This window comes from Heptranchias perlo, chromosome 8 (genome assembly GCF_035084215.1).
Source record: "Heptranchias perlo isolate sHepPer1 chromosome 8, sHepPer1.hap1, whole genome shotgun sequence".
NCBI lineage: Eukaryota > Metazoa > Chordata > Chondrichthyes > Hexanchiformes > Hexanchidae > Heptranchias > Heptranchias perlo.
Genome location: NC_090332.1, coordinates 52841262 through 52867688, shown reverse-complemented (window position 1 = coordinate 52867688; position 26427 = coordinate 52841262). Strand labels below are relative to the sequence as shown.

Genomic DNA, 26427 nt, shown 5'->3' with positions numbered 1-26427 from the left:
CAATTATGTTTCTATCAGCTGACCCAGCAGACAGGGACACCAAATGAAATCCCTTTCCAAAACTAATGATGGTACTATTGTCAGGTTGTTTACTGCATTGCCTCTAATGGCAAGAGTGTCGTTGGTAACAACTCTGCAAAAGTTATCACCACGCGACTTCAGCAATTCAAGAAGGCGGCTCACTACCATCTTCTCAAGGGCAATTAAGGTTGGGCAATAAATGCTGACCTTGCCAGCGACGCGCACATCCCATGAACGAACAAAAAATGATAAATAGGGTTGGAGTTTAGATGAAACTATTGCACAATAGGGAGTGCTTTTGCCTAGACTAAACATGTAATTAAGCTACTGGGTTAGGCTGAGCAATTTAGGCTGAGCTGCAGAGCAACAGATTGGAGGCCTAAAACATGCTGTGAAAATTTAGCCTTTACAAAGCTGTAGAGCCCAAGGCGAATCAATTTGGCCAATCCTGATTAAGATACATATGTTTTGAGTAATGCTTTTGTTTAAGCAAGCTTTTAAGCAAGCTCACTTAGTCAATGATCAAGTTCCCTGTTTTTCTGAAACCTGTTAAATAAATAGCTGTGTGAACAGAGTCTTCAATGCCTTTAACAGCAGTATCAGTTAACATAAACACTGAATTCCTTATTGCTGGGATTTGTTTGAGCGATGGCATTGAGGCTAGACTTCAAAGTTACTCTACACTTGAAAAATGTCTTAACTGAGTGTTACCTTTTTTGTTCTAATTTTTTAAAAACACAATAAATCACACGATTTTTATCACTTTTTTTTTGAGTTGGGATGTGGTATCTCTTATGCTCAATGGATATCAGTATGCACCTGCATAATGCTGTTGAGTGATTTTATAACACATTTTCTGGTAATCTAAGAGTAGAGAAAATTGCTCCGAATGAAGCATAAGCATCATCAAAGGAAAGTGAGATTTTGTGATGCTGCCTTCCAGGGTCCTGTAGATGGAGGGAAGTGGTTATTTAGCCTCTATAAAGATAAGGGTTGCACAACCATCAAAATATGTAAAGTATGGGAGTAGATAGCAACGTGGTGTCATGCACTTGGGATGAAGTAAAAGAGGTGTTTAACGTAAGAACTGCAGGGTAAGCAAGGAATGTTACTGTGAATTTCTCAACAAATTTTTACACAAACAGGACAGAAAGCAACACCTAACATATATCTCTATAAATACCATTATTCTGACAATACTTATGAATTGAAGTGTTCCACGAGAATTCCAAAGAAAACAAAGAACAGTAATGAGAAGTTAAAAAGACCCGCTATAACATTCACGTGCTCTTTTATTACATGGAATTAGCTATACTCAGAGCAATGCATATACCTTCTAAATGATCAAGAGATATATGGGAAAAAAGGTGAGCAATGAACATTAACTACATGTATGGACCAGCTTGAAAGATCCATCGGAAATAAATATACGCATAAATATCTGTTGTCACAACATGAACTGGCAAGAAGATAGGCATTAATGTGGTAGTGGTTCAGCAAGTAAGTTTACAGAGACGATACTGCACCATCTATCATGGCAGAGACAACGGGGTACATTTTGTCTTTACTGCTGGACATTGAGCATTGCCTGGGTGGACTGCAGAAAGGAAAATCGGCAGGGAGAATCGCATGTTGATAATAAAGACTGCCTAATTTTCCATAAATTTAAATTAATGTGTGCAATGTTCCCCATCCAGGTGGTGAAGACAAAAAATGTACCCCTACATAGATAGGTAGTTAGATGTAGGTTAACTAGTGCTGTGGGGGAGGGTTTAAAACTAATTTGGCAGGGGGATGGGCACTAGGAGGAAACATTAGAGAGGAAAAACAAGGTGCACAGAGGACTGGGAGGGACAAGTAGCACTAGAGTAAAGAATAGTTCAGAAATAGGAGGGATCAGACACGGGGCAAATGCGAGGCAGCCTAAGATGAGATTGGAGTGCATGTGCGTAAATGCATGTAGCGTGGTAAATAAGGTTGGTCAAGTTGCCCCATGGGACTATGATATATTGGCAATAACAGAGACCTGGCTCAAAGAAGGGGAGGATTGGGTTCTTGGCTACAAGGTATTTGGGAAAGGTAGGGAAGGAAAGAATCGGAGGCAGTGGGGGGGGGGGGAGGCAGTATTGTTTGAAGAAACTATTATAGCACTGGAAAGGGATGATGTAGTTGAGGGGTCAAAGGCAGAATCTATTTGGTTAGAATTAAGGAACAATAGAGGAGCTATTACGCTACTGGGTGTATACTATAGGCCACCAATTAATGGGAAGGAGGTAGAGGAGAACATTTGCAGGCAAATTACATAAAGATGCAAGAACTATAGAGTGGTGATAATGGGGGACTTTAGTTATCCCAATATAGATTGGGACAGTAACAGTGTAAACAGCAAAGAGGGGGAGGAATTGCTGAAATGTGTTTAAGAGAATTTTCTGGAACAGTGTCTTTCCAGCCCAACCAGGAAGGACACTTTGCTGGAACTAGTTCTGGGGAATGAAATGGGGCAGGTGGAGCATGTTTCAGTGGGGGAGCATTTGGGGAACAGTGATCATAGTATCATTAAGTTTAGAATAGTTATGGAAAAGGACAAGGAACAATCAAATGTTAAAATTCTTAACAAGAAAAGGGCAAATTTCAGTGAGTTAAAAAGGGATCTTGCCCAGATGGATTAGAATCAAAAATTGGTTGGCAAAACAATAATTGAAGGCCTCCCATTGTTCAAGGAGGAGTTGGTTCAGGTACAGAGTACACACATCCCTACGAGGGGGAAAGGAAGGGCATCCTAGAGCTCCCTGGATGACTGAAGACATACAGATTAAAATGAAACGGAAAAAGGAGGCTTTGGACAAATGTAAGGTTCATAATACAGTAGAGAACTAGGTCGAATACAAAAAGTACAGAGGAGATCTAAAAAAGGGAATAAGAGGGCCAAAGAGAGAGTATGAGAATAGCGACTAACATAAAAGGGAACCCAATAGTCTTTTATAAACATATAAATAGTAAAAAAGTAGTCAGAGGAAGCATGGGACCGACTAGGGACAAAAAAGGGGACCTTCTTGTGAAGGCAGAGGGTGTGGCTGAGGCACTAAATGAATACTTCACATCAGTCTTCACTAGAGAAGAGGATTCTACCATTGTAGCAGTAAAGGAGGAGGTAGTAGTGACAATGGATAGGATAAAAATAGATAAAGAGGAAGTACTTAAAAGATTGGCAGTACTCAAAGTAGAAAAGTCTCCCGGTCCAGATGGGATGCATCCTAGGTTACTGAGAGAAGTAAGAGTGGAAATTGCAGAGGCTCTGGCCACAATCTTCCAATCCTCCTTAGATATGGGGATGGTGCCAGAGGACTGGAGGGTTGCAAATGTTACACCCCTGTTCAAAAAAGGGAGAGGGATAAACCTGGCAATTACAGGCCAGTCAGCTTAATGTCAGTGGTGGGGAACCATTTAGAGACAATAATCCAGAACAAAATAAATTGGCACTTAGAAAAGTATGGGCTAATAAATGAAAGTCAGCATGGATTTGTTAAAGGAAAATTGTGTTTGACTAACCTGATTGAGTTCTTTGATGAAGTAATGGAGAGGGATGATGAGGGTAGAGCGGGTGATGTTGTGTATACGGACTGTCAAAAGCCATTTGATAAAGTACCACATAATAGACTTGTTAGCAAGATTAAAGCCCACGGGATTAAAGGGATAGTGGCAGTGTGGATACAAAATTGACTGGGGGACAGAAACAGAGAGTAGTGGTGAACGGCTGTTTTTCAGGCCGGAGGGAAGAATACAGCGGTGTTCCCCAGGGGTCAGTATTATCACCACTGCTCTTTTTGACATCTATTAATGACCTGCACTTGGGATTAGAGAATATTGTGGGGTTCAAAACCCCTTTAACAAAAGACATTTGAAGGAAAGGGTTACCGGTACCCCTTTCAAACAAAGACATTTGAAAACCCGCAATCAAAGTAATGTGGTAAACTGTGTTCTTGCAAATCCTGGGTTGTTCCCTACTGACGCTGATGGCATTGGAAAAGTATGAGTTTCGGGATCGAAGGCATTGTACTGCGGATAGATATTTAGATTATTAAATAAATAAGCTAGATGGATAATATTGAAACGTTGTCAGGTTTTCAAAACACATAGGCTTTTGGAAGCACAAGCTTTTCAATACAGCAGTGGGTAATGTAGGAAAAGACAACAAGGACATACATCAAAGGCTTCAGATCAGGAAGGCAATAATAGGTGTGAAAAAAAACAGGGGCATCTCTTCCCATCTGGTAATCTGTTCAAAAGAACTGGGATTTGTAAAACATCAAACAGGATTGCATCCAACACATGGTCAAATGGTATAAGGAATGGATTTGAAGCCAGTGAAGCAATCAAAATTGGAGACATAAGGACCATTAAGAATGTCTGGGCATAGAAATATAAGGGGCTATCTCTACATAAAAGGCCATAAACAGAGACAGTAAAGGGGCCTTTTACGTTCCATCATTTGAGCACATGGTCTGTTCTACATCAAAGGGTCTCCAGTCACATGATCAAAGCCTAAACTGTCAATCATTGAAGTACGTTAATGATTGAGGCATCGCAACAGGGAGCGATTGGACAAAAAGATTGACCCTTCCCAATCCTACGTCCTATTGGTAAAAAACAATATAAAAAGACTTTGAGAGAAGAACAGCCTCTTCTTCACTATCCAGCAGTCACAAGGAACGCACACTGCAGTCGAACATCATGCAAGAAGAGGACCTCGAGTTCTGAAGAGCTGATCAACCTCCAGGCCCGATTGAGCAAAAGCCTTGGTTTAAAGGTTATATATGTATTAATGATTTGCCTGATATGTAATGACTTAACAATTCATACACATAATAACGTTGTGAATTATTAAGTTTATAACGGGATTTTAAGAAGGAAAATCATATGTATGGTTTGATTTTGCTTCATGAATGCTCATATGAATTATATCATTACATAATTACGTTTGATTAATGAAACTACTGTGAGCAAGGGTGACTTTCTTTGCTTGACTATTCGTCCAGTGTCCAAGAATCACACAAAATAAGGAATTCCCTACAGTATAATTTCAAAGTTTGCAGATGACACGAAACTCGGAAATGTAGTAAGCAATGTGGAGCATAGTAACAGACTTCAGGAGGACATAGAGAGACTGGTGAAATGGGCAGACACATGACAGATGAAATTTAATGCAGAGAAGTGTGAAGTTTGGTAGGAAGAATGAAGAGAGGCAATATAAACTAAATGGTACAATTTTAAAGGGGGTTCAGGAACAGAGAGGCCTGGGGCTGCACATACACAAATCTTTGAAGGTGGCAGGACAAGTTGCGAAGGCTGCTAAAAAGCATATGAGATCCCGGGCTCTATTAATAGTGGCATAGAGTACAAAAGCACGGAAATTATGCTAAACCTTTATAAAACACTCGTTTGGCCTCAGCTGGAATAGTGTGTTCAATTCTGAGCACCACAGTTTAGGAAGGATGTTAAGACCTTGGAGAGGGTGTAGAAAAGATTTACTAGAATTGTACTAGGGATGAGAGACTTCAGTTATGTGGAGAGATTGGAGAAGCTGGGGCTGTTTTCCTTAGAGCCGAGAAGGTTAAGGGGAGATTTGATAGAGGTGTTCAAAATCATGAACGGTTTTGACAGTGTAAATAAGGAGAAACTGTTTCCAGTGGCAGAAGGGTCGGTAACCAGAGGACATAGATTTAAGGTGATTGGCAAAAGAGCCAGAGGCGACATGAGGAAACAATTTTTTAAGCAGCAAGTTGTAATGATCTGGAATGCAGTTCCTGAAAAGGTTGCTGGAAGCAGATTTAATATTAACTTTCAAAAGGGAATTGGATAAATACTCAAAGGTAAAATATTTATAAGGCAATGGGGAAAGAACAGGAGAATGGGACTAAATGGCTAGCTCTTTCGAAGAGCTGGCATAGATACGATGGGCCGAATGGCCCCCTCCTGTGCTGAACCTACAATGATACAATGTGCAGCATGCTTGTATCTATGCTCATGGGCAACAGGAACAGTGATGTCCACCTAAATCTGAGTTCGTATCCACTAAAAGGAGGCAATGCTTGGCATAAATTGGCAGGGAAGCCATAGAAGGTGTGGGAAATGGCAATACTGAGGATAGTGCTGAGTTGCTGGGGGGAATTCAGAGACCTTGTAGCAGTATTATGGTCTGTGGTCCATCAGAGTGGTGGCAAACATGAGGAACACACCATCAATAGGGGCACATGTAGAATAGGGTTGAACAGGTTACTGGCTCTTCAGGTTGGTATTAGTCGTGTGCCATTACATGGCTCTCCACCAGTGACAGGAAACAAAGCTGAAAGCAAGCAGCCCCTTAACAACAAGTATGTCACTGGACACTTCTAGCACACATTTAGGGCCCTCTGGGCCACTGGTACAGGGAGGCAGGAGGTCAGCATATTTCCAAGATGCTAACAATGCCGTCTCAAGGGCATCTACTCCTTCAATTTGTGATTCACTTCTTCACAACTTGTAGAATTGCATCCTTGTTCACAGAGAAATGGGACAGGACAATCTCATTGAATACATTTACACCACATTGAACATATTTACACCACATACACTATTGCATTAATGGAGCAGGTTTTTACATTTTAACGTCCATTTTATTTTCATGGACTTTAAGGAACAAAAAACAGCAGTACCCCTTGCTCAAAAGAAGAAATATCAAGATGGCTAACTTAAAGTATTTTCCCACAGCAAACAGATGATGGACTGTAAGAAGACTGAACCTTCCAGGTAGCTAGAGTGACACAACTGATGCAAGAGATATGGGCATATCTAATGGCTGCACCTCTGATATGCCAATCTCCATTTCCTGCTCCTTCTCCCAGCCTTCTACCAACACAGCACTGCATGCTGTAACCGTGCTTGTGAATACTTACAATTTCCAAAGGTAGGTCAGGTCTGACGAGAAGAGAAGAAATCAATGTCGTCTTTCTTTCTCATGTAGTTTTATGCATAATATGGTCTCGATGGCTCAAGTGTCAGGTTTTATCGGGTATGAAATGAATTACTGCGTAAAATTTCATAAAGTAGCCATAACTGACTTTTAACGAGGACTCAACAAACTAAACCTTGCGGTAATGTGTGTAAAAGGCAGGAGACGCAGTGTACAAGATTATAAACACTGTTAATATCAGTGAATATCAAAAAATACTCAGCATTAACACTTGATTTGTGCAGGTGGTAAATTCTTGCACAGTAACGTAATTGAGTTCCCATTTTAAAGTCATACATTCTATCTTTATTTTTTGTATTACCACTATAAATTCCTGTATCTACATTTATAATATAATTTTCTATGTAAACTTGTCATGATGTAATTACACCCTTCTGCCTGAGGCAACATTGCAGCACCTCCAGGTTGGAGGGTGTAATTACAACGCAACAAGTTTCCAGAGGCAGTTTTCATTGTAAAGCAAAGAAACTTTCATTGATATAGCGTCTTCCACGATATCAGGGCATCTCAAAGCGTTTTACAGCCAATTAAGTACTTTTGAAGTGTAGTCACTGTCATAAGCCAATTTGCACACAGCAAGGTCCCACCAATAGTAATGAAATATATGACCAGACCATCTGTTTTAGTGTTTTGCTGGTTGAGGGAGGACTCTCCTGCTCTTCTTCGAATGGCGCCATGGGATCTTTTATGTTCACCCGAGAGTGCAGAAGAGCCTCAGTTTAAAGATTATGCTACAGCTGTACAAAGCCCTGGTTAGACCACACCTGGAGTACTGTGTTCAGTTCTGGGCACCGCACCTTAGGAAGGATATATTGGCCTTGGAGGGAGAGCAGCGCGGATTTATTAGAGTGATACCTGGACTCCAAGGTTTAAAATACAAGGAGAGATTATAGAGCACGGAGTGCAGCGGAGCGCAGAGTGAATACTTCAGAGTTTGGTAAGTGTGGGAGAAGGAGGTGCTGCTTTGCCTTGCTTTTCCGAACTTCTTCCGCAGAGCGGCGGCAGACCTGAGCAGCAGAAGACTGAGAGTGGGGATAGAAGCAGCAGCAGACCTGCAACAAGAAACAACTACTGTGCGACGTCACAGGTGAGGCAGGAGAGTCCGAGAGGTGAGGACAGTATAAAAGGAGAGACTGAGAGCGGGAGGAGAGTCTGAGATGTGAACGCAGTGTAAATCTAAGGCAAGTCATGGCAGCAGAGCTCGCACCCATGATATGCTCCTCCTGCACTATGTGGGAAGTCATGGACGCTACCAGTGTCCCTGGTGACCATGTGTGCAGGAAGTGTGTCCAGCTGCAGCTACTGGCAAACCGCATTTCGGAGCTGGAGCTGCGGGTGGATTCACTGTGGAGCATCCGCGATGCTGAGACGATCATGGATAGCACGTTCAGTGAGGTGGTCACACCGCAGGTAAAGATTACGCAGGCAGAAAGGAAATGGGTGACCGCCAGGCAGAGTAAAAGGACCAGGCAGGGAGAGCAGGAGTCCCCTGGGGCCATCTCCCTCTCAAACAGATATTCTGCTTTGGATACTGTTGGGGGAGATGGCTGATCAGGGGAAAGCAGCAAGAGCCAAGTTCGTGGCACCACGGGTGGCTCTGCTGCACAGGAGGAGAAGAAGAAGAGTGGCAGGGCTATAGTGATAGGGGATTCAATTGTAAGGGGAACCGATAGGCGTTTCAATTGTAAGGGGAATTGCTAGGGTCAAGGATGTCATGGAACGGCTACAGGGCATTCTGGTGGGGGAGGGTGAACAGCCAGTAATCGTGGTCCATATCGGTACCAACGACATAGGTAAAAAAAAGAATGAGGTCCTGCAAGGTGAATTTAAGGAGTTAGGAGATAAATTAAAAAGCAGGACCTCAAAGGTAGTGATCTCAGGATTACTACCAGTGCCACGTGCTATTGAGTATAGGAACAGGAGAATAGACAGGATGAATGCGTGGCTGCAGGGATGGTGTAGGAGGGAGGGATTTAGATTCTTGGGACATTGGGACCGGTTCTGGGGAAGGTGGGACCTGTACAAGTGAGACGGGTTACACCCGAGCAGGACCGGGACCAATGTCCTCGCGGGGGTGTTTGCTAGTGCTGTTGGGGAAGGTTTAAACTAGAGTGGCAGGGGGATGGGAACCTTAGCGGGGAGTCAGAAGGGAGTAAAGTTGAGAGCAGCAAGCGAGGGGAAGACCCAAGGGAAATTTACTATACAAATAGTACAAACAGTTCTTCAAGAACAAGTGAAAGGGAAAAGCATAGAGCAGCAGAAAGAAGGTGTACTTTAGACACTACAGATAAAGTGAAAACTAGAAGGCGTAAGGCGATTAACCCAGCATCAAAGCTGAAGGTCAGGCTAGGGTGTGTGGCCCAACTAAGAATTCTATATACAAATGCACGGAGTATAAGGAATAAATTAAATGAACTACAGGTTCAAATTCAAATTGGAGGGTATGACATGATAGCTATTACTGAGACATGGCTGCAGGATGGTCAGGATTGGGAACTAAAAATACCGGGTTATGAGGTCGACAGGAGAGATAGGGAAAATGGAAGAGGGGGAGGCGCAGCCTTAGTGATTAGAGATGAAATCAATTCAATGATAAAGGAGGATATAACGAGGGGTAAGCAGCCAACAGAGACTTTATGGATTGAATTGAGGAATAGGAAAGGATCTAAGACCATAGTGGGAGTTGTGTATAGGAGCCCTGGCCGCAGCGCTGAAGTGCGAGATTGTATAAATGCAGAGATTAGACAAGCATGTAAGAAAGGCATAGTGGTCTTAATGGGGGACTTTAACCTTCACATAGATTGGGGAAAGCAGACTAGCAACTGTCAGAAAGGTAGTGAATTTATTGAGTGTGTCCGGGATAGTTTTCTACAGCAGTATGTCCTCGAGGCAACAAGGGGGCAAGCCATACTAGATTTAGTAATGAGTAATGAACCAGATTTAGTTAACGGCTTAACTGTGCGTGAACATGTATCCAATAGCGATCATAACATGATTGAGTTCAATGTAGTGTTTGAAAGGGAAAAAAGTGAGTCAGCTGCTAAGATTCTAAACTTGGGTAAGGCCGACTTCAATGGGATGAGACAGAGACTGACCACAGTAAACTGGGCAAATCTGTTAAATGGGTAAAGCGACTGATGATCAGTGGGAAATGTTTAAAGAAACATTTAACATGATACAGAACCGGTTTATACCCCTGAGGGGCAAGAACTCTACTTCCCAAAAAAAACAGCCATGGACAACTAAAGAGGTAAGGGACAGTATGAGACATAAGGAAAGGGCATACAAAAAGGCAAAAAATGGCACAGATCCTGGCAAATGGGAAAGATACAAAGATCAACAAAGGGTCACAAAACAGATAGTAAGAGCTACAAAAAGAGAGTATGAAAAGAAACTTGCGAGAGTTATCAAAACCAATACAAAGAACTTTTATAGTTATATTAGGAAAAAGAGGGTGGTCAGGAGCAGTGTTGGCCCCTTAAAAACCGAAAGTGGGGATATTGTCATTGACAATGGGGAAATGGCGGACATGTTGACAGGGACTCAATAAAATTAACATAAGTAAAGCAACAGTAATGAAGAAAATAATAGCACTAAAGAGTGACAAATCCCCAGGACCAGATGGTTTCCGTCCCAGGGTTTTAAAGGAAGTAGGTGAGCACATTGCAGATGCCCTAACTATAATCTTTCAAAGTTCTCTAGATTCAGGAACTGTCCCTCTAGATTGGAAAATTGCACATGTCACTCCGCTTTTTAAGAAAGGAGAGAGAGGGAAACCGGGGAATTATAGACCAGTTAGCCTAACATCTGTTGTGGGGAAATTGCTGGAGTCTATAATTAAGGATAGGGTGACTGAACACCTCGAGAATTTTCAGTTAATCAGAGAGAGCCAGCATGGATTTGTGAAAGGTAGGTCGTGCCTGACAAACCTGATTGAATTTTTTGAAGAGGTGACTAAAGTAGTGGACAGGGGAATGTCAATGGATGTTATTTATGTGGACTTCCAGAAGGCATTTGATAAGGTCCCACATAAGAGACTGTTAGCTAAGATAGAAGCCCATAGAATCGAGGGAAAAGTACGGACTTGGTTAGGAAATTGGCGACAGAGAGTAGGGATAATGGGTAAGTATTCACGTTGGCAGGATGTGACTAGTGGAGTCCCACAGGGATCTGTCTTGAGGCCTTAATTATTCACAATATTTATTAACGACTTAGATGAAGGCATAGAAAGTCTCATATCTAAGTTTGCCGACGACACAAAGATTGGTGGCATTGTAAGCAGTGGAGATGAAAACATAAAATTACAAAGCGATATTGATAGATTAGGTGAATGGGCAAAACTGTGGCAAATGGAATTCAATGTAGACAAATGTGAGGTCATCCACTTTGGATCAAAAAAGGATAGAACAGGGTACTTTCGAAATGGTAAAAAGTTAAAAACAGTGGATGTCCAAAGGAACTTAGGGGTTCAGGTACATAGATCATTGAAGTGTCATGAACAGGTGCAGAAAATAATCAAGAAGGCTAATGGAATGCTGGCCTTTATATCTAGAGGACTGGAGTACAAGGGGGCAGAAGTTATGCTGCAGCTATACAAAACCCTGGTTAGACCGCACCTGGAGTACTGTGAGCAGTTCTGGGCACCGCATCTACGGAAGGACATATTGGCTTTGGAGGGAGTGCAGCGTAGGTTTACTCGAATGATACCCGGACTTCAAGGGTTAAGTTACAAGGAGAGATTACACAAATTGGGGTTGTATTCTCTCGAGTTTCGAAGGTTAAGGGGTGATCTGATCGAAGTTTATAAGATATTAAGGGGAACGGATAGGGTGGATAGAGAGAAACTATTTCCGCTGGTTGGGGATTCTAGGAGTTGGGGGCACAGTCTAAAAATTAGAGCCAGACCTTTCAGGAGTGAGATTAGAAAACATTTCTACACACAAAGGGTGGTAGAAGTTTGGAACTCTCTTCCGCAAACGGCAATTGATACTAGCTCAATTGCTAAATTTAAATGTGAGATAGATAGCTTTTTGGCAACCAAAGGTATTAAGGGATATGGGCCAAAAGCAGGTATATGGAGTTAGATCACAGATCAGCCATGATCTTATCAAATGGCGGAGCAGGCACAAGGGGCTGAATGGCCTACTCCTGTTCCTATGTTCCTATGATTACACAAACTAGGGTTGTATTCTCTGGAATTTAGAAAATTAAGGGGTGACTTGATCGAAGTTTTCAAGGTATTAAGGGGAAACTGATAGGGTAGATAGAGAGAAACCATTTCCGCTGGTTGGGGAGTCCAGGACTAGGTGACGTAGCCTAAAAATTAAAGCCAGGATTTTCAGGAGTGAAGAGGGAAAACACTTCTACACGCAAAGGGTGGTAGAAGTTTGGAACTCACCTGCAAACAGCAGTTGATTCTAGCTCAACTGTTAATTTTAAATCTGAGATTGATAGATTTTTATTCACCAAAGGTATTAAGAGATGGGGCTCAGGCGGGTTTATGGAGTTAGGTCGCAGATCAGCCATGATCTCATTGAATGGTGGAACAGGCTCGAGGGGCTAAATGGCCTACTCCTACTTCTATGTTCCTATGTCTCAACCGAAAGATGGCACCTCCGGCAGCAGAGCACTCCCTCAGTACTGCACTGAAGTGCCAGCCTGGATTCTGTGCTCAAATCTCTGGAGTGTGCCTTGAATCAACAACCTTCAGATTCAAGAGGCGTGAGTGTTACTACTGGAAATGTGGACAAAGGCTGACAAAAAAAGTGTGCACAGAAACAAGGTATTAAATATATTGATATAAAAAAAATAGGGAAAGCTAATGTTAAGAGAGAAATCTCTTACAGTCAAATCTAAATTATTAACCGGTCTTAACAGGGATCCACTGCTAAAGTTTCTCCCAAGGAATAAATATTTCCTGACACCACCTCATATTGGAGCAGTAAACCCTAGATATTAGACTTTCAGCCTAAGGTGTTGTCTTGTGGCAAAAACAATCATGGCTAAAACCAGAAAACTGCATCAATCACTTGGGCCACAAGTGGAGGCATTGATGTATTTTTTCTCTCTCTCTGCCTTTTTATGTATTTTTCTTCCTCTCTTCACACCTGTGGGATTTGCAAATGTTTTCTTTGCTGTCCAGAGAAAGAAATCAATAGTCAGCTATGGAGGCAGGTGCTCTTGTTCGCATGCCCTCAAGATTTTGTTTCTCATAAAAAATGCACTCCTGAACTTCACGGCTTTTATACTGAACAGAGACTTGCATTTATATAGTATCTTGTACATCAAATCACTTCATGTACAATGAATTACTTTGAAATGCAATGACTATGGTTATGTAGATAAATTTGGCAGTTTTGTTTGCACACAGCAGATCCCACAAACAGAAATGTGTTGTTGATTAAGGGAGGAGCATTGACCCGGACACCAGGGACTCCTGTTCTTCTCCGAGTAGTGTCATAAGACTTTTAGTATCCACTGAACCATCAACAAAGACATACGGGGCCTCTGTTTAATGTCTCATTCAAACGACAACAGTGAAGTGTCAACTTAGACTATGTGCCCAAACCTGCACATGCAGAGGTGACAGTGTTACCATCTGAGCTGAGCCAGAACTACAATGTTGATGCATGATTCTCTTGCCATTAGAGAGTGGTTCGCCAGACAGTGTAAACCTGGTGACTTCTGGAGACCCGCCTGCAGCAAACCCACATTTTCAGGGTCACTCCAATTGCACTTTCCTTTAAATAGTAAGATCTTTTTGAGCAACTGTGCACCAATTAACACAAGTAGAGGAGAGTGGTGCATGAAGGCTGCAGTTCTCCATTTGTGGATCGTTCTCTTCTGATGCATATGTTAAACATAAAAGTGCCTTTCTGGTGCCAGAGAAAGGGCCCATGTCATCCACTTTAAATAAATATTTGTTTGAAAACTATAGCTGCTTGGATGGAGGGGAGAGAGCAGGGCAGCAGGATGGAGATGACAAAATGATGCTTTTGAATTGCTGCCTCTATTGTCTGGAACAAACTTCCCCCTCACAATTTTGAAAATGTACGTTTCAAAACAAGTATATTTGCATGAAATAACGTTACGGTTAGAACATCATAAAAGTCAGGGATGTGAAAAGGCCGTTCAGCTCATCCCTGTACTGTAGCACTAACTGATATTTTGACTACACTTGGTTTTCTTTTGAAGTCAGTTTGGGGGAATGCTGCTGAAATATTTGACTTACAAGTATCGCAAGCTGGGGCAATTCCATTTGGGCTTAAGCAAAAACTTCAGCGTACGTGTAACCCACCCTTTGCATAAACAAAAAAAATGTCTGACACAATTTCCTAACTTTTAGCATTTGACAGAACATTCATCCCACATTCTGCTTAAAATAAATCCCTTCATATTCTATCACTTGCAAGTTATCCAAAATCTCCAATTTAATGACTATGAGTTATTTACATTCAACCCATCAAAAGCACTGATAACATATCAGTACCTATACACTGAACTCAAACTTCATTTAAATGTAAAAGCTTTTTCAGTTTACCTACCAATGTCTTTTGAGGTAAGTTTTCGTCTTGCTTTTAAGACTGGTTGTGATGCTTCCACTGAACCGGGAGGGAACGTAATTTCCCGTCTTACCGGGGGTGGCTGTTGTTGTGGAACAGCAACCTGAGAGGCTGGAACTGGAGGACCAACTTTCTGCATCTTCATGGATGACATGTAAGGGGACTTGTTGGGGGACATCCGGTTTTCTAGCGACCGCTGAAAGGGTGCTGGACTGGGAGCCCTGGAAATGTGGTTTGGCATTGAAGGAGGAGTCTGATAGGAGGACTGAGAAGGTCGTGTAATAGGAGGCATGGAAGCTGAAGACATGTATGAAGGCTGACGCTGGTTCACATGAGAAGGCCATTGACCTTCATGGTTCATTCTCTGGTCAGGTAATATCATTTCATCAGTGCGATTCATCCCTGCATATGGCGATGCCTGCGGAGGTGCTCCGGGGCCTTGCCTGTTTGGGTATGGGTAAGGCATATCGTTCCGTGATTGCCACATGCCCTGCTGTGGCCCTTCAGTGGAGGATACTTGCATTGGTCCTCCCATCATTTGTGGTGGTATTCCATGTTGTTGCATTGGACCTGGACCCTGCATCCTATCTCTATTGTATGTCAATGGGTACTGGCTTTGCATGGATCTTCTGTCTGGTCCAGAATAAGCATTTCCATATTGGTTGTACATTTCCTGTTGCTGGCTGCCATACTGCATGTTGTACATGTCACTCTCATGGCGCTTTGGTGGGGGACCATACATGCCATCCATGGGCCGTTTATAATTCTGCACATCAAAACAATAATAATGATGAATATTGGTGCACATAAGAACTCAATATACTATTTTAAAAAAGCAAAGTGAGTTTAAGGGATCCATATCATTTTACTCGTTGAAGGAACATTGTACCTTCAAATGAATCTACAAGGAAATAAAATCTAAATTATGACCAAGCTGCACACTTAGGAAAAGTGTAGTTATTTAATTAGGTATCATGGAACTGGGAATCCCATAGCTCAAAGTAAAGCTAGCTGTTTAATCACGATAACCAAAGGACATTTCAGTGTTTAAACACTCATCAAGATTAAATTTGCTTATCTTCAAAACATCAATATATCCCATTTTCCTGAACAGGTTTTCTCCTTCCCCTCTCCCCAAAAAGGGGATAAGCATTCTGTACTCTAAAGAGAGAACATATAGCAATTATTCTTAATGCCTGTCATCATCCAAGTTAATACTTAAAACTGAAATGAAAGGGGAACAAAAGTCTAGAGGGAGGACTTTTTGTTCAAAATACCCCCATTCCCATTATGCAAGGAAGAACAATAGGGATAAAAAGATTCACTAGTTTCAGTTTGGGTCTGTTCACTGCTATATTGCTCTGATGATGTGGCTGACGGGAAATTGCCCCCAGAGTAGCTTCACTGAAAGTATAGTAGCTGTAATTTCCAATTCAGAGCTGCCCGACACACAGAAAACATGCTACTGCTTGGGTTCAAGTGTTTCCATAATAGTTCCCAAGTGATGGTCCTCATGGTATTCAATGGAGCCACTCTGGAGCAGTTAGCCATCAGTCCATCAGTGACATCATGGAATACAAAAGGGAAAAAATGTGATGGGTTTTTGTAATTGTGAGAAATTTGGCATTTTATAGACAGAATTCTCTGCAAATCTTCCTTCCTCTTTAACAAAAAGCATTTTGTTATCCAACAATGACTCTATAAAAGATCATTAATACTTTAAGGGCCATTCATTTAATAAGAACTGCTTTTGTAAAGAGGCGGCCTTTATTGCACAGGGAAATGTCATGCAATTTGATATTATTTAAAACACAGCAGTTGTAAGAAACCAAAAAGGGAAATGTAATCACTGTTCACAATCTTTTAATTTTATTTTAAATGTGAACGTCATGGTTTTATTTTTGTTATGTACAACTGTGGCAACTTCACAAATTCCCTTACCTGCTGTTGAGGATACATTCCAGCCTGATGGCCTCCATATGGCGTCTGTCCTGAGGGGGGACCTTGGCCTGGGTACTGTTGCCCATAAGGATCGTGCCTGTAACAGAAACGTTTTATTACAGCATTCTGTATCTTCCAAGATGGGCAAAATGTACTGTTTCTTGTTGGTAAAATAAGTTAATTTGAATGCAAACCAAAAGTTAGTCATCCATAATTTTAATCAAAAGTTTGTTATCCATAATTTCAATTAAGGTATCAGTTCCAGTCTCCACCTTAATTGAGGTAAATATTGTCTATGCAATTATAGCTATTTTTGTTTTTTAAAATTCATAATATTTTGAAAAGACAATTTATACTTACCAACAAGTTAGTAAATAAAATAATTACTTGGATAAAGAGAATTCACAGAATTCAGCAGTCAGGCAACTTGATGTTAACTGTTGATATCATAAATACTTCCAATTAACATCAAGCTTTCTTGGCATGACAGCTAAGATATAACGTTGTTATCTTGTGCTCACCTATACTTATATACTGCAAGCAGCATGTGGATTGCTATTTTTAAAAAAAAGCTCCAAAGAGCTGAGTGCGTCAAGGCATAGACGCCAAAACTAAAACAGGTAGCCTGGGTGAAAACAGTGTTTTGTGCAAGCTTACATTTAAAACCCTCAGAATGGATGGGTCAAACAGAAGCCCTTGCAGTATCTGGTCCATAGTGCTTTTCTGGCTGGCAAGCTGAATGAAAATGTCCTCCAACTCTTGGGGCAGGGGGAATTGAAGGCAGTTTTTGAAAAATACCTAGCAACACTGAAGAGACTGTGATCTATTTTGTACATCACAATTCATTGTAAAAAGGCTTGCATTTATAAAGCGTCTTTCACGATCTCAAGACTTCCCAAAGAGTTTTACAACCAATGAAGTACTTTTAAAATGTAGCCACTATTGTAATGTAGAAAACGCGGCAGCCAATTTGCGCACAGCGAGGTCCCACAAACAGCAATGAGATAATGACCAGATAATCTGTTTTAGTGATGTTGGTTGAGGGATAAATACTGATCAGGACACAGAGGATAACTCCCCAGCTCTTCTTCAAAATAGTACCGTGGGATCTTTTATGTCCACCTGAGAGGGCAGACGGGGCCTCGGTTTAACGTTTCATTCAAAAGACATCCAACAATGAAACTCCCTCAGTATTGTACAGAAGTGTCAGCCTGGATTATGTGCTCAAGTCTCTGGTGTGGGACTTGAACCCACAACCTTCTGACTTAGAGATGAGAGTGCTACCAACTGAGCCACAGTTGACATCTGAAGTGTTTGGAGGTGCAGTGCATCAGCTGTTCTGTCTGCTTACTAAAATTCAGGTGAGTGAAAGCAGAGGCAGGGCAAAAATCTACATTTCAAAGAAACTGATGTCATAGATGTTTTAATAATCAATTGAATTAATACCAAAAAACAATATTTGCTCAAATTTACCTTTGTTGTGCAGGGTAGCGGTTTGGCGAGTACATGCTTGGGTCATTGTTGGAAGGTATCATGTTCGGCTGACCTCCTGGAGGTCCCATATTACCTTCAGGACCCATCCCATGTTCAGGCCTAGAACAAACACACACAAGTTTTATTTTTCCTGTTTCTAAAATATCTGCAGTGTGAAATTCCCTGTTAGTGATCCATGTGAAAAGTATTAAGTCGCAGAACAAATTCTATTTTAATGCATGTAATCGTATAATGCATATTTGTTTCTATAATACTATGCTCATATCATACAGCCAGTATCAATTTATAAAAGAAAGGCTGACCTCCCATGGCATTGCTCGCAACATTTTTTTAAAACTGAGTTTGTTCATCTCTCACCCTTCACTTCTTGGACCCCCTCTTTCTCTAAGGTTCTTACATGCTTTATCGATCAGCCTAACTCTTTTTCTCACTCTCCTATCATGTATGTTTCTCACTCTGTATACCTCTCACACTTTCTCAACAACAATACAGCGCCTTTAACATAGAAAAACTTCTCAAGGCCCTTCACAGAAGCACTGGATGTTTCTCAATGTCTCCTTTTCTTTTCACCTCTTATACCTGGAGCCAGACTTGGGGTTCCAATCCTGTGATAGCACAGAAATGGTATATTTATAAACAATATAAAATGTGGAGAAGGATGCTGTTGCCTAATATGAGGTCATCAAATTTTCAGACTTTGACACAAAAGAACTTTAAATAAAGTGGACTCTTAAAAGATAACCATTGCAGTGCACTGAAGTGGCACTCTTACTAGTGCTACTACCATGTTTACTACACAATTTCCGCAAGAATCAAAGAGCTCTGCCTCCAACATAAAAGACCAAAGTCCATCTAGTTTGCCTTCTACCATTCTGGTAGTCACATGATACAATGATAAGAGCTGAAGACTAATCATAGCAATCAATTTCTATCAATTAGTCTACAACAGACCCAGACATGAAAACCCCAGTGGTCCAAAGTCAACTGTTCCTCCTAAGCATGCTACACTTACCATGTCTCAAATTACCCATATACTGCATCCCAAAATATTACATTCTGAAAGAAATGTATCTAATTTGCATTTGAATGAATCACTACTAACTGCTTTCACCGTCTCCCTAGATTGTTCCATAGATTGACCACGCCCTCACTGAAATAATGTTTCTGCAGATTAGTTTTGAATTCACCCTCTTTCAAGCGCAAGTCATGTCCTCTGGTTCTACTATTCTAAACAAGGTGAAACAGCTGCTCAGGATCTACATTATCTAATTCCTTTAGAATTCTAAAAATAGCAATCATATCACCTCTCAACTTCTCTTTTCCAGTGAGAACACGTCCAATTTACATAGTTACTTCTCATAAACCTATCCCTCCAGCCCCATAATCATTCTGGTTGCTGAGTTCTGTATCTTTTCAATAGTCGCAATATCCTTTTTGTACTGAGGTGACCAGAACAGTACTGTCGCACCAATGATTTATAAAGTGGCAGCATTACCGCACTAATTCGGCTCAATATTAATACATCCCAACATCTGATTTGCTTTACTCACTGCCACCGAGCATTGTTGCAACAGCATCAATATATTGCCAATCAGGACCTCCAGATCGCTCTCATTTTCCCTGCACATTATTTTCTTTCTATTTAAATAATAGTCCCTTCCTGGACTTTTTGTCCCAATCTGAAGCATTTCTCTACATTGTATTTCATCTGCCACCTGTCTGCCGAATTCACAAGTATATTCAAATCCTCCTGTAGCTTATCCTGTTCAGCTTTGTAGTCTTCCATCATCATTAGCTTTGTATCATCTGCAAATTTAGCTACTATATCAGGACTGCAATTCTGAGGAGACCAATGCATCATTCATGACGCCGATGTGATTTCATCATGTTTGCCCATCCTGCTGTCCCTTTAGGATCCACCCAGCAGCAGTAGACAATACCTTAAATTAATGATCGTTCATTGCTTCACACAGCATCAGTAATTTATCACAGCACTTACACTTAAAGTAGCGTGATAAATTACTGATACTAAAGGAATCTTTGAAGAATCGCCAGTTACATGGCTGACAATGGAAAACTTGTTACAGTAGAAACAGTCAAAAATGGAGACAAAACAATATAGTGCTCTTGTGCTATAAAAATATTCCTCCTCCTTCCAACTTTCTTGCCTTCTCTTGAAGATCCTGAATCACCTTGCCCAAGTGGCCATTCTTTATGTATGAACTTAATCAGTGACGGAAATCTATTCAACGTCAGTCGACAGCACAGCTGAGTGCAAACCTGTCCTCACTAAACATACAAACATCCATTCAAGCAGGGGTCACTAGCTAACTTTTGTCGAGGCACTAGGGAAATTGTGGCACCCATTCTACTGCCCAGCCAGTTCAGTCTAGACCGCGCATCAAACCTGGAACCTTTCAGGTATGCAAGACACTGTACGACATCAGGCAGTTCATTTTTATACTAAGCCATTGGGGGGGGGGGGGGGGGGAAATGAAGCCATTCGGCCCATCGTGTCCGTGCCGGCTGAAAATGAGCCACCCGGCCTAATCCCACTTTCCAGCACTTGGTCCGTAGCCTTGTAGGTCACGGCACTTCAGGTGCACATCCAGGTACTTTTTAAATAAGTTGTGGGTTTCTGCCTCTTCCACCTTTTCAGGCAGTAAGTTGCAGACCCCCACCACCCTCTGGGTAAAAGAAAATTTCTTTAACTCCCCTCTAATCCTTCTACCAATCACTTTAAATCTATGCCCCCTGGTTATTGACCTCTCTGCCAAACTGCCACTCTCCCTTGGGTCCCATGGGCTTGTACTTTTTTGACACTTCCTATCCACTCTATTCAGGCCCCTCATAATTTTGTATGCCTCAATTAAATCACCCCTCAGCCTCGTCTGTTCCAAAGAAAACAACCTCAGCCGATCCAAACTTTTCTCATTGCTAAAATTCTCCAGTTCTAGCAACATCCTCGTAAATCTCCTCTAGTGCAATTACATCCTTCCTGTAATGTGGTGACCAGAACTGTACACAGTACTCAAGCTATGGCCTAACCAGTGTTTTATACAATTCCAGCATAACCTCTGTGCTCTTATATTCCATGCCTCGGCTAATAAAGGAAAGTATTCCATATGCCGTCTTAACCACCTTATCTACGTGCACTCCAAGGTAACTCACTTCCTCTACACCTTTCAGTATCCTCCCATTTATTATGTATTCCCTTGCCTTGTTTGCCTTCTGCAAATGTATTATCTTACACTTCTCCAGATTGAATTCCATTTGCCACTTTTCTGCCCATCTGACCAGTCCATTGATATCTTCCTGCAGCCTACAGCTTTCCTCCTCACTATCAACCACATGGCTAATTTTTGCATCATTTGCAAACTTCTTAATCATGTCCCCTACATTAAAGTCCAAATCATTAATATATATCACAAAATGCAAGGGACCTAGTACTGAGCCCTGTGGAACCCCACTTCAAACAGCCTTCCAGTCACAAAAACACCCGTCAACCATTACCGTTTACTTCCTGCCACTGAGCCAATTTTGGATTCTACTTGCCACTCTCCCTTGGATCCCATGGGCTTGTACTTTTTTGATCAGTCTGCCATGTGGGACCTTGTGAAAAGCCTTGTTAACCCTTAACAAATCCATGCTGACTGTCCTTGATTACTCCGTGCCTTCCTAACTGACGGTTTATCCTGTCCCTCAGAATTGATTCCAATGATTTGCCCACCACCGAGGTTAGACTGACTGGCCTGTAATTACTCGGTCTATCCCTCGCTCCCTTTTTAATCAACGGTACAACATTAGCAGTCCTCCAATCCTCCGGCACCACACCTGTATCCGGTGAGGATTGGAAAATGATGGTCAGAACCTCTGCTCTTTCCTCCCTTGCTTCTTTTAACAGCCTGGGAAACATTTCATCTGGCCCAGGGGATTTATCTACTTTCAAAGATGCTAATCTCTTTAATACTTCCTCTCTCACTGTGTTTATCCCATCCAATATTTCACACTTCTTCTCCTTAACTTCAATCTCTGCATCATCCCTCTCCTTTGTGAAAACAGATGCAAAGTATTCATTAAGAACCATACCCACATCTTCTGCCTCCACACATAAGTTACCTTTTTGGTCTCTAATAGGCCCTTAGTTATCCTCTTTTTCTTAATGTATTTATAAAACATCTTTGGGTTTTCCTTGATTTTACTTGCCAATATTTTTTCATGCCCTCTCTTTGCTTTCCTCATTTTCTTTTTAACTTCACCCCTGCACTTATTATACTCTAGGCTTTCTGTAGTATTGAGTTCTCGGTGTCTGACATAAGCTTTCCTTTTCTGCCTTATCTTACCCTGTAAGCTTCTTGACATCCATGGGGCTCTAGATTTGGCAGTCCCACCCTTTTCCTTTGTTGGAACATGTTTACTCTGCACCCCTTGAATCTTCCCCTTGAATGCCTCCCACTGGTCTGACATTGATTAACCTTCAAGCAGCTGTTTCCAGTCCACTTTTGCTAAATCACTTCTTAGCTTAGTAAAATTGGCCTTTCCCCATTTGAGAACTTTAACTCCTGTTCTATCTTTGTCCTTTTCCATAACTATGCTAAAACTAAGGAGTTTGAGGAGGGATGATATTTTAGAAGGAGCATCAAATGAGGCCTTATGGGTTGAGCTGAAGAACGAAGAAGGGGCAGTCACACTACTGGGAGTGTACTGCAGACCCCCAAACAGTCAGAGGGAGATAGAGGAGCAAATATGTCGGCAAATTTCTGAGAAGTGCAAACACAATAGGACAGTAATAGTCGGGGATTTCAACTACCCTAATATTAACTGGGATACAAACAGTGTGAATGGTATAGAGGGTGCAGAATTCTTAAATTGCATACAGGAGAATTTTTTTAGCCAGTATATAGCAAGCCCAACAAGAGGGGCAGTTCTGGGTTTAGTTCTAGGAAATGAAGAGGGGCAGGTGGAAGAAGTAGCAGTGGGAGAGCATTTTGGTGGTAGTGATCATAATACAGTTAGTTTTAGCATAGTTATGGAAAAGGACAAAGACAGAGCAGGAGTTAAAGTTTTCAATTGGAGAAAGGCCAATTTTACTAAACTGAGAAGTGATTTAGCAGAAGTAAACTGGAAACAGCTACTTGAAGTGTCAGAGCAGTGGGAGACATTCAGAGGGGTGATTCAAGGGATTCAGGGTAAACATGTTCCCACAAAGAAAAAGGGAGGGACAGCCAAATCTAGAGCCCCCTGGATGTCAAGGAGCATCCAGGGTAAGATAATCAGGAAGCAGCAGCAGGACATTTGGAGACTCATAATACAATCATGTCTGACAAATTTATTAGAGTTCTTTGAGGAAGTAACGGGAAGGGTGGATAAAGGGGAACCAATGGATCCAGTATATTTGGATTTCCAAAAGGCATTCGAGAAGGTGCCACGTAAAAGATTACTGCACAAGATAAGAGCTCATGGTGTTGGGGGTAATATACTGGCATGGATAGAGGAGTGGCTAACGAACAGAAAACAAAGAGTCGGGATAAAAGGGTCATTTTCAAAATGGCAATCTGTAACTAGTGGGGTGCCGCAGGGATCAGTGCTGGGGCCTCAACTATTTACAATATATATCAATGACTTGGATGAAGGAACAAAGTGTCTTGTGGTCAAATTTGCTGATGATACAACGATAGGTGGAAAAACAAGTTGCGATGAGGACACAAAGTGTCTGCAAAGGGATATTGACAGGTTAAGTGAACGGGCAAAAATTTGGCAGATGGAATATAATGTGGGAAAATGTGAAGTCATCCACTTTGGGAGGAAAAATAAAAAAGCAAAATATTATTTGAATGGAGAAATACTACAAAATTCTGCGGTAGAGGGATCTGGGGGTCCTCGTACATGAAACACAAAAAGTCAACATACAGGTACAGCAGGTAATCCGGAAGGCAAACGGAAACAAAATTGGCTTGACGACAGAAGACAGAGGATGGTTGTAGAGGGTTGTTTTTCAAACTGGAGGCCTGTGACCAGCGGTGTGCCTCAGGGATCGGTGCTGGGTCCGCTGTTATTTGTTATTTATATTAATGATTTGGATGAGAATTTAGGAGGCATGGTTAGTAAGTTTGCAGATGACACCAAGATTGGTGGCATTGTGGACAGTGAAGAAGGTTATCTAGGATTGCAACGGGATCTTGATAAATTGGGCCAGTGGGCCGATGGATGGCAGATGGAGTTTAATTTAGATAAATGTGAGGTGATGCATTTTGGTCGATCGAATCGGGCCAGGACCTACTCCGTTAATGGTAGGGCGTTGGGGAGAGTTATAGAACAAAGAGATCTAGGAGTACAGGTTCATAGCTCCTTGAAAGTGGAGTCACAGGTGGATAGGGTGGTGAAGAAGGCATTCGGCATGCTTGGTTTCATTGGTCAGAACATTGAATACAGGAGTTGGGATGTCTTGTTGAAGTTGTACAAGACATTAGGAAGGCCACACTTGGAATACTGTGTACAGTTCTGGTCACCCTATTATAGAAAGGATATTATTAAACTAGAAAGAGTGCAGAAAAGATTTACTAGGATGCTACCGGGACTTGATGGTTTGACTTATAGGGAGAGGTTGGATAGACTGGGACTTCTTTCCCTGGAGAGGAGGAGGTTAAGGGGTGATCTTATATAAGTCTATAAAATAATGAGGTGCATAGATAAGGTAGATAGTCAAAATCTTTTCCCAAAGGTAGGGGAGTCTATAACGAGGGGGCATAGATTTAAGGTGAGAGGGGAGAGATACAAAAGGGTCCAGAGGGGCAATTTTTTCACTCAAAGGGTGGTGAGTGTCTGGAATGAGCTGCCAGAGGCAGTGGTAGAGGCGGGTACAATTTTGTCTTTTAAAAAGCATTTGGACAGTTACATGGGTGAGATGGGTATAGAGGGATATGGGCCAAGTGCAGGCAATTGGGACTAGCTTAGTGATATAAACTGGGCGACATGGACATGTTGGGCCGAAGGGCCTGTTTCCATGTTGTAACTTCTATGATTCTATTTCTAGGGGTATGGAGTATAAAAGCAGGGAAGTCATGCTACAACTGTACAGGGTGCTGGTGAGACCACACCTGGAGTACTGCGTACAGTTCTGGTGCCCTTATTTAAGGAAGGACATACTTGCATTGGAGGCAGTTCAGAGAAGGTTCACTAGGTTGATTCCGGGTATGGAAGGGTTGTCTTATGAGGAAAGATTGAACAGGTTGGGTCTATACTCAAGGGAGTTTAGAAGAATGTGAGGAAATCTTATTGAAACATACAAGATTCTGAGGGGACTCGATAGGGTAGATGCTGAGAGGATGTTACCCCTCATGGGGGAATCTAAAACTAGGGGGCATAGTCTCAGAATAAGGGGTCGCCCGTTTAAGATGGAAATGAGGAGGAATTTTTGGAATTCTTTACCCCAAAAGGCTGAGTCACTGAATATATTCAAGGCTGAGTTAGACAAATTTTTAATCAGCAAGGGAGTCAAAGGATATGGGGAAAGGGCAGGAAAGTGGAGCTGAGGTAAAAATCAGATCAGCCATGCTCTCATTAAATGGCGGAGCAGGCTCGAGGGGCCGAATGGCCTACACCTGCTCGTATCTTTTATGGTCTTATGGTGTTAAAATAAGGCAGAAAAAGAAAGCCTATGATAGATACCGGGAACTCAATACTACGGAAAGCTTAGAGGAGTACACAAAGTGCAGGGGTAAAGTTAAAAAAGAAATTAGGAAAGCAAGGAGAGGGCATGAAAAAATATTAGCAGGTAAAATCAAAGAAAACCCAAAGATGTTTTATTGATACATTAAGAGCAAGAAGATAACTAAGGAAAGAGTAGGGCCTATTAGAGACCAAAAAGGTAAACTACGTGTGGAGGCGGAAGATTTGGGTATAGTTCTTAATGAATACTTTGCATCTGTTTTCACAAAGGAGAGGGATGGTGCAGAGATTGAAGTTAAGGAGAAGTGTGAAATATTGGATGGGATAAACACAGTGAGAGAGGAAGTATTAAGGGGATTAGAAGCTTTGAAAGTGGATAAATCACCAGGGCCAGATGAAATGTTTCCCAGGCTGTTAAAAAAAGCCAGGGAGGAAACAGCGGAGGCTTTAACAATCATTTTCCAAACTTCACTGGATACAGGCGTAGTGCTGGAGGATTGGAGGACTGCTAACGTTGTACCATTGTTTAAAAAGGGAGCAAAGGATAGACCAAGTAATTACAGGCCAGTCAGCCTAACCTCGGTGATGGGCAAATTATTGGAATCATGGATTTGTTAAGGGGAGGTCGTGTCTGACTAACTTGAGTGAATTTTGAGAGGAGGTGACAAGGAGGATCGATGAGGGTAGCGCAATTGATGTAGTCGACATGGATTTTAGCAAGGCTTTTGACAA

The 26427-nt window shown here is 41.7% G+C and overlaps 1 protein-coding gene across 11 annotated transcripts in view; it reads right to left on the bottom strand.

Annotated features, from left to right (window-relative positions):
• LOC137324615 (AT-rich interactive domain-containing protein 1B-like) overlaps positions 1–26427 on the bottom strand; it is a 648069-nt gene that overhangs the window by 12839 nt on the left and 608803 nt on the right. For all 11 annotated transcript variants that reach the window (XM_067989102.1, XM_067989104.1, XM_067989111.1 and 8 more), the window contains 3 exons: positions 18007–18126; positions 16534–16630; positions 14575–15358 (listed from right to left, as the gene is read on the bottom strand). In XM_067989102.1, the coding sequence (XP_067845203.1) occupies positions 14575–15358; positions 16534–16630; positions 18007–18126 (1001 nt within the window). The remainder of the gene's footprint in view (positions 1–14574; positions 15359–16533; positions 16631–18006; positions 18127–26427) is intronic.